Source organism: Sprattus sprattus (genome assembly GCF_963457725.1).
Source record: "Sprattus sprattus genome assembly, chromosome: 3".
NCBI classification, from domain to species: Eukaryota; Metazoa; Chordata; class Actinopteri; order Clupeiformes; family Clupeidae; genus Sprattus; species Sprattus sprattus.
Genome location: NC_137922.1, coordinates 6,683,636 through 6,693,492, shown reverse-complemented (window position 1 = coordinate 6,693,492; position 9,857 = coordinate 6,683,636). Strand labels below are relative to the sequence as shown.

Here is a 9,857-nt window from a genome sequence, read left to right as displayed (position 1 = left end):
GTTATGGTGACCACGTGTTAAGTGGTCAGAGTGGCTGGTTTGTCATGTTGGTCATGTTCTCCAGCAGGATATATACAGTCATCTCTTACAGAACTGTCACTCTCAAACCTAAGACATCTTACTGCATATTAATGTACTCAGTCATCCTTAGTCATTGTGGCTGGCCGCTGGTTGTATATCCTGGTAGAGTGTGTGTGTATGTGTGTGTGTATGTGTGTGTGTGTGTGTGTGTGTGTGTGTGTGTGTGTGTGTGTGTGTGTGTGGGAGACAGAGCAGTTTCAGAGCTTGTCCGCAGGTGGTATATCCTGGTAGAGGTGTTTGTGGAGGAAGAGGAGGATCTTCTCCCAGGCGTCTTCCTGGGCGTCTGCATGAGGCTTAGTCTGACCTCCCCACAGCATCATCACTACAACACAACTGCCATGTTAGGAGGCACACTAATAATGTGTGTGTACCTTCATTTATGCTAAGTGATGGTACTGCAGTGAGTGTAAGAGTGTGTGTATGCGTGTTTGTGTGGACGTACCTTTTTCCCTGCTGTGTTGATTGATGAAGGTACTGCAGCGGACGTGTGGTGTGTATGGAGGCTCAATCAAGTGACCTGCGTCTGGGTATGACAACACCGTCAGCAGGTTACGCTTTCCAGACCTCTCCATAATCTGCTCAATCTGTGTCCACGCACACACACACACACACACACACACACACACACACACACACAAAGACACACACTCGATTCATTGTTAATCCAGGATCACAGTCCTAATGGATTATAAGAGACTACTGATCAGCATACTGTTGACTTGAACATGAGCCATGAGCATGACACTTTACTGTTGATGAGGAATATCCCACAGTTGGTCACTAGAGATTATTGAATACATTCCATCTTGAACTTTATAAAGAGGAGCGTTGGAAAGAATACATTTGTAACTGAGTGTATCTGTGTGTGTGTGTGTGTGTGTTTGTGTGTGTGAGAGAAAGAGAGAAAGAGAGGGACACACAGAGTGCGAGAGAGAGAGACACAGATCGGGAGAGAGAGAAAGGGACAGAGAGAGGGAGAGAGAGAAAGGGACAGAGAGAGGGAGACAGAGAGAGGGAAAGAGAGACAGAGAGAGAGAGGGACAAAGAGAGTGAGAGAAAGAGAGAGCGAGTGTAGCAGGTTCCCTCACGTCTTCAGTGGACTCCACAGTGGCCCAGCTCTGATCATCCTGACCAATCACAATCAGCAGAGGACACTCTATCTTGTCCACCTGTGCACACACACACACACACACACACACACACACACACACACACACACACACACACACACACACACACACACACACACACACGCACCCACTCACACACACAAATCTAAATTCACATACGTGATGCAGGTTTAAGAAATGGAACCACACAGACTATTTCTTACCTACCCTTCATCAATACACAGCATGCTGCCTTAGTAATGTCTCATTATGAATATGAATCTCTCCTCCTCAAAAATCCCACCACACAAACAAGCTAATACTTCCATCTGAAGATATTCTCTGTCCCTGTCACACACACTCATACAAACACACACATGCACGCACATACACACGGGCACACACACACACACTTACATCCACTTTAAGGTCAGGCTCAGTAGGGATGGGCAGAAAGACACCTCTCAAGATGAAATGATTATTCTCATCAAGGCGTGTCTTGGGTAACCTCCTGTGGACACACACACACACACACATATGTTACACTGCTCTGCCTTGGAAGATCACATAACGTCATCCTTCCTTACACACATTCACAGCATGCAGGCTAGGCCATAGGCAAACCCACACAAACACCTAAGCTGCTTATGTACCAGACATGTGGAGCCCTGGTCTAAATACACAGAGGTAAAGACCCAGAAGCGTGTTATCTATCGTATGGAGACGATCTCTCCACACTCTTACATATTCCATACGTATGGGGAACCGATCCATCGGATCACGGGACACTCTGGCCACGGCCCATGGGCTGAGCTCAAGGCACTGGGCCCGCCAGAACCGATCATTTTATCCCTAGAGTTTCACACAGGCAATTTATCTGAAATGATCCTTGATTGCACAGTATCTGAAGGGTGCCAAACGACACAGGAAAAGACAGCTGTAGCATCTGTAGCGGCTAATACGCACCTCCCTCGGAATGGAACTATACGATGTGGTCACGCAGACTGCAACTGTGATTGGTCCACTTGTTCAACTTTTGGGGGTAAAGCCTTTGCTAAGCGAGATTGATGAACAACCAATCATGTCGCTGTCAAATTGCTCACCACATTTTTACCAGAGATGATCTCGGTAGGAGTGGCAGACCAAGTGCGAGACGCGTCACATCGTGCGCATGCCGTTAACGACTCTTCGGGTGTGATCACACTTGACTTCATTTTTTTTAACTGCCAGCACCTTTTTGAAATACAACCCTATGGGAAAAGAAAAAAGGCGGACGCCATTTTAAAAAGCGCCTCGCCCAACGCCTTTTTGAGTTCAATTTTCTCAACTTTTCAGAAAAGCGCTGGGTGACGTGAAGTGCCTTGGCTTTCTGACAGGTGACCAATCAGGACGAGGAGAGTAGGTACACGTTTACCTTCCCTAGTAACCTACTACCTTAGTTACTAATGCCCCCTGCGACTCCCTATTGAGGATGATTTCATGCACCCACAAACGGCGCCTTGGCTGTTCACGAACACCCTCCTCCTCCTTAAACGCCAAAGCTAAAGCAAGTAATTGCATTTTATTCGCCATAGTAGCTAGCTAACAATAAGTAGTTGATAACCAACGGATAATAACGGATAATAATGCATCGCTAGAATGTATGATTCCAGTTGTTAAGGTTACAGAATTCTTGCTCAAGAAGTTGCTTAAAAGGCGCTGAAGGCAGCTTAAAAAAAAAAAAAAGGTCAGGTGTGAACACGGCCTTCCGCATGTTCACCTACGGAAACCTTGTTACGACTTTTACTTCATTTAGATAGTCAAGTTTGATCGTCTTCTCTGCGCCCCGCCAGGGCCCGTGAGGAGCCCCGGCTGGGCCGGTCCGAGGACCTCACTAAACCATCCAATAGGTAGTAACGACGGGCGGTGTGTACAAAGGGCAGGGACTTAAACTGTTAAGATTGCCACCTCGCCCTTAAGGACATCTCTGGCTTAACTTCTCCAGCAAAAAAAAAGAAAAAGACACTTTTATACAAAACACGTTTGGTCTGTCATCCGCCATTTTTTCCCCCAACTAGTTACCACTATACCTACTGGTTCATCCGCTGGAGGATCCCAAAGAGGATCTTGAGATGGTGAACATGACTACCACTGATAGACACACAGCACCGGGGCTGAAAGAGACATTATTCAAAGTTTTAGTATTTATTTATTTACTTAATATTTGTTGTCAGCACTGAATCCATAGCAGGTTTGAAAAATATATATTTCACCGTTCATTTGTCAACAGACTTACATGACTTATTACTTGTGTTACTCAAAACTTTTTACACAGATCGTTCCTTAAAATCCCACATTTGGGGATCCCACGAGGGATTACTGTGTACATTCTATCTTGAACAACTGTCCTTCTGAAAGACTGTATTAATAAGGGGAGTGAGAAAATACATTGTGTGTGTGAGAGACAGAGTGCATTTAATAGAAAGAAAGAGAGAGAGAAACAGACAGACAGCAAGGCTTACCTTGGCGGTTTTAGAGTATGCTGCGAGTGTGAGGGTGGCTGTCGCCCCCAAGGACAGGCCAAGCACAGCCACTCTCTCTGAAGACACCTGAGGCAGAGACTGCAGGATATTATACGCCATCTACAACACACACACACACACACACACACACACACACACACACACACAGACAGACACACACACACACACACACACACACACACACACACAGACACAGACACAGACACAGACACAGACACACACACTTTTTTAAAAGGACCCATTATTTTTTTGCGAACTTACACACCACCAGCACAAAAAGATTAAAACAAAGGCATGTAGACTCATGTGCCGTTTCAGTGCTGTGCCGAATGGCTTAAATTTGCTACGTAACGCTACAGCATGCTCTCCATCACATGCATGTGTGTGTACTACGCTACTGCTAGAACAATCTGATTAAACACACACACACACACGCACCAAAGATTATGGGAATTTGGGTGGAAAGTTACAGGCTGGGCTATGCCTAAGTAGACAGAAAAACACCAACACACGCACACACACACACACACACACACACACCTCAAAGTATCCGGTCTCAACATGTAAAATCCCTTTTTTATTCACAGAGAGGTAGTCCAACGCCAGAGCAACAAAGCCATGTGATGCCAGGAGGGCAGCCCGGTGCTCTGCCACCCCCACTCCTCCACCCCATATGTCCAGGACTGCAGGAAAGGGCCCCGGGCCTGAACCACACACACACACACACACACACACACACACACACACACACAAGAATACATGTAAGAAATACGGTAACGTTACACACAAGGCCAAGGGATTAAACCTATTTTTGCACAGTTGAATATGGTCCTCTTTTCACTTCATGTATACAAATCATATTCAAAACATAATATTCAGACAGAGAGTGTGTGTGTGTGTGAGTATGTTTGTGAGAGTGAGAGTGAGTGTGTAATTGAGTGAGTGAAAGTGTGTGTAAGAGTAAGAATGAGAGAGCGTGAGAGTGTGAGGGTGTGTATGAGTGTGGGAGTGAAAGTGAGCGTGTGAGAGAGATTGTACCTGGTGGTATGAAGAGCGTGCCTTTGACCCCTTGTTCCCTAATGTCCACACGCTGCACACCTGGCACCAGGTACCATCTCTCTGTGACAACCGTGGCCAATGGGGCCTCTTCAGAAAACCCCTGGTTCAGGTGACCTTTGTAGACGGATATGTTCACGACCATTGGAGACAGAACGTTCATCTTTCGCAGCCTAAAACATCCCAGAAAGACATTTAGTAGCCTGTATGGACGCGCACACGCACACACAAATACGCACACACACACACAAATACGCACGCACACACACAAATACGCACGCACACACACATGCACAAGCAATATTCAGTAGCCTGTACTAAGGAGAGTCTCCTAGACATTCAGTCACACTGTCTGATACATAGCTATGCTACCTGAGCCCATGTCTGCTACCAGGAATGGGCCGCAGGCTCCAAAGTAGGCCCATGGGTTCAGTTCCAGTGTAGGTCCCACCCCTGCTTGCATCTTCCATGACTACGAGAAAAGGCAGAAATGGTTTAAAGTCAGCAAGGTCCACAGAGAGAACAGCACAGGTGAATCTAACGTGACCAATGAATGCATTGTATTATTACAAAGCAAGCTAGCCACCCTGATGCAAAGGCAAACCATAACACACCCAAGCTTCTCTACTGTAACTGAACCCTGCACCTTTTTTTCACCCATTCTGACCGCTGTAAAGGCATACCCAGGTAATGCAATCATCAGGTGGCCACCACCTCACACTTGACATCTGTGTAGTGCATGTGCTAAAGGTTGCTCAGTGCTCATATAAACAAGAGATTATGCTCTTACTGGTTAAAGATATTATTAGACCAGTGTCCGAGCTGTTCAAACGGTCTAAAATGGCGCAAGTTGAAGACAGTTTCAGTTGTTAAGACTGTACCAGTCAGACGATAAAAAAACAATAGGCCCATTTTTAACTGTTTTATACAAACTCCAGATTAGTTTTAAAAAATCCTTGCCATTTTGGTCTGAAAGAAAGCCCAGATGAGATAGTCTAGGCTACAGTTTTTAATATTTTTAATATGAAATGGTAAAACGAAGCGTTATTTATATATTTATATATATATATATATATATCAATTAGTCATATGTATTGCTTATTGCTATTTATTAACATATGTTCAGAGATGTTGTTGCATGATATTATAGAAGTTACCTGGCTAACTGAGTAATCCTGCTTGGTGTTATATCCCCACCTGGACTATAGTTTCTGTAATGCAGCTGCCTGACTGATGGACATTGGACGCAACATAAAAGCTGACATTCCCTGCATCTTCCCATGAATAGTGGGGTATTTTATTATATGATCTGTGAACAGGTAGGCACTTTCTGCAATAAACTCAAATGAGTGGCATTTTGCTGGCACGTGTTGTTTTTGTAACATATTTTGTTATAATTTCGTATGACATAAACATTGTCTATTTGATTTGGACTTTTGTACAAAGTGGTTTCCGTTAAAGCAGCAATAAGGAGTTCTGTTTCAAAACTACAACACTAACTACCTTAAAGGCATGCAAAAACAACAGCAACAGCAACAGCCCAGTTGACACTGATAGAAACACACTAACTGGTGTATTTTGGCAGTATAGCTGGCAATGTCATGCTGTGAAAAGTTTTCTTCCTTTTTTACCTCCGCCAAGAAGGTTATGTTTTCGCCCCTGTATGTTTGTTTGTCTGTTTGTCAGCAGGATTACGCAGAAACGCAAGGACCGATTTCCATCAAACTTTGTGGGGAGATTGGGTAATGTAATGGCAATAATTGATTAGATTTTCAGAGGTCAAGGTCAAAGGTCAAGATTCTCTGAATGCTCCCATTCTTGTTGCTTTTGTTCCAGCCAGGAAACACACAGTGCATATCCTTCATGGCTAGTGGGACAGACACAGGTGTTTATCTGTCTTTCACATGAACATATGCTATCAAAATGATTTTAAGATGGTACCTATAAAAACCTTACCTCAAAAAAAGTGTCTAATTGTTAGAGTAGTGTTACTTCAAGTAGCTTTAGTTAACCAAACTAGATTTCTCCCTTCAGTAGCTTTGCTGTAGTTGAACTCATTCCAGTCTGAAGTGATCGTTAACTTGCAGAGCTATGCTTTCAATGTAGCTTCCCAGCGCTGGTTACCTGTAACTGTTCCATTTTCGTCGCTGATATAATGGCCAAACGCCTCCCAGTACTCTTTATCCTCGGAGTGATGTAAAGAATGGACCGTCACCTCTTGTTTTGGGCGTAGATTTCTCACAACTATCTGAAACTTCTCATCCACCAGTGCCCGGGTAGGTTGCACCGACAACACCGGCGGACACACAGCCAATGAGCTCGCCGACCTACGAAAACTGACATCAGCAGAAACATTTATCTTTGGCCTCTCTGACAGTCAAAAAGCCATGCTGTGTCACAAATTCCAGTCATTTTAAATAGTTGGCGGCATGGCCAAAGATAAATTAGACATCTTATTACTAGCTCCCATTTAAGTAATGGAGTCCGAGATTAACCCTTTCAGTCTCAACCTCAAGTCCACATGTCAAGAGTAAAACTGAACTAAGGGGCCAGTCGATTTGGTAATAAAAATGAAGAATTTGGAAACAACACCCAAGAGAATTGCATAGCCTACCTTAGCCAGATGCAAGTCGGAAGTTGATGTCTACCCGAAACTAACACTTGGGCAGTCTTCTGTGCCAAGATGCAATAACTTCTGAAAATCATTACTGCGTTTCACCAGAGCGTCGTTGACCTATGTTAGATACATTTATATAAAGACGTTAATACTAATGAGACAGAGACCAGACCTTTATCTTTTGCAAAAGAGGGAGAGTGTCACAACTAAATATCATGAACAAACTCCAAAGATGAGCTGGGCGCAGCCAGCCTTTACGTGAGTATAAAAAACATGTTTCATGAGCAGTCAAGGGGCGTTATTTTCCAAGGATAATTGATTGTCTGTTTCACATTGCTACAGAAGTTACAGTAGTGTTCTCAGAACATGTCCTTGAAAGAAGAACGGTATGCATGACTATCACTACAAAAACAGGAGGTATGCCTCAGCAAGACAGTAGGCCTCAGCAAACAGGATAAGCATTCAGATTAAAAATACAATAACAATGTCCTCATTACATTTCTCTATCAACCTACCACTGAAGACCGTGGAGACATAGTGTTCAGAATGATTATCTGTCTTTTATAACTAGCCTACTGTATGGTTGTACTGGCCTCACTGAGCTCTTTGTTCAGTTATCCAGTTGGTTAAACACCACCACACACAAGCTTTGTTACAGGGGCAGGGGCGGGGGCGGTGCCGGGGGGGGGGGGGGGGGGCTATGGCGTGCTACAGCTCCCAATGGATTAGCCATAGCACCCCCGAGAAAATAATGGTTTACCTTTTATTGTTATTTTATTTCTTTCTGCGTTCTTAATTTCGTCGCATGCGTGAACGTTGACGTTCCCTGACAACAGAAGGAGAAAGACAGCTAGTGCACTGTCAAAGTCAAGCGGTAGTATCAACAAATTCACAATAATCGATTGGTTTTTGATACCCAAAATTCCACGAGTAGTGTAGAAGAATCATGTGACGTTGGAGAAGAAGAAGGAATGCCAGGGTGATTTAGAAGAGGGACGTCGTGATCAAAGAGATCAACCCTACAACTCTACTGATGGTGCTAGCCATGCTACACCTGGTCTGCTGGCTTGGCCGGATTTTGGTTTTGCTTATGGCTTTTCCTGCATAGTTTTGTTAGCATTTTTGCCTTGTTTAAGTTAACACATATGCTTCCTGTCACCTTTATTTCATCGGTAAAATGTCGAGCACCCCCAAAGCACCTGCTGAAAAAAATCTTTGGCGCCGCCACTGCGATCTAGTACCAAACTGCCTGGGTAATGCTAAATCTGTGTTAGCATATAGACATTGACCAAGCAGTATGCTAGGTCACTTTCTCCGTTTGGAGTACTAGACAACGAACAACGGAAAATACACATTCACACTGTAACAGTCTGTTTACTCCAGTGTCAACTAGTTGATGGAGCTCGAAGAAATGGGTTTCTATACTATACCTCATTAATACTGTAGATCAGTGTTTTTTCTACCTGCTTCCCTTGTCTTTCGCTTCCGAAATATCTTCCAGTCCCCCCCCCCCTCATGGCTCCCCCCCCAACAAACACAAATCCCTCATAGATTGGAGGGAGCGGATTGGAGTTCCAATTAGATTCGAATGAACAGGCGTTCTTCAGTGTCTTGATCGATCTATAACGTTGGCAAGGGTTTCATTCTGACCGGTTTAGCCTTTATTGTGCAAAGTGTGTGATGGTTGTGTTGTGTGCTCAAATCAATATCAATATTTCCAACCAGTCCAAGCGACCAAGAGGTGTTGCTCAGATTTGTAAGATGTTTGAAGCTGTAACGATCTTACTATTCGCCGCTAATACGTCACAATCAAACGATATACACTACGTAAGCAACCTTAAATGATCCTGCTTTTAAACTCAGAAAAGTCCAGAAGAGCGTTAGATATTATCAGGAGCGGCCGCATGTTGTCTTCACAGATTGTTCACAGTGAACAGATTTTCGAATCTGACACAAACTTCTGGACAGGTATTTTATATCAGTGACTGATTTTATTTAATAGTTTATTTGTTGTTTAATATCTTGACACTTAGTTTCAAGAAGTATAGTAAATGTATTCATAGCATGCATGCATAGCATTCTTTTTTTTCCCTATGATTCAAAGCAAGAAATCAAAAGTTTTAAAATTGAAGATAAGAGATATTGGTCACGGAAATTATCCAAATAGCAATCTGATAAGATAAATATTATTAATTTGTAGTGGAATTAGTATGAATATATGCAAATGGTCGGTAACAATAAATACATTCGTTTAGCATCAGTATATCTTACAGTATAGAGTGATATTATTTCTTTCTGCTGACTATTACTTAAGATATACTAAGATAAGTGTATATAAATTGGCTGTTAGGGTGTTACTTAGAAGTTGTCATGGTAACTGAGATTGGTACTCATTCTGGGCCCTGTACAAATTGGTTGCTAGGGTGTTGCCATGGCATTAAAGGTGGCTGCCATGGAGCATCAGGTGGTTGC

The 9,857-nt window shown here is 43.5% G+C and overlaps 1 protein-coding gene across 1 annotated transcript; it reads right to left on the bottom strand.

Moving 5' to 3' along the window:
• Positions 1-278: 278 nt before the first annotated feature.
• On the bottom strand, positions 279-7,474 carry LOC308361998 (peroxisomal succinyl-coenzyme A thioesterase-like; the record flags this gene model as incomplete). Its single annotated transcript, XM_080834489.1, has 11 exons — positions 279-403; positions 524-665; positions 1,170-1,250; positions 1,608-1,701; positions 3,264-3,343; positions 3,692-3,811; positions 4,253-4,416; positions 4,751-4,941; positions 5,141-5,240; positions 6,893-7,104; positions 7,383-7,474. 11 exons carry the CDS (start codon positions 7,472-7,474, stop codon positions 279-281), a joined length of 1,401 nt encoding a protein of 466 aa, XP_080690615.1.
• Between the last annotated feature and the right edge of the window lie 2,383 nt (positions 7,475-9,857).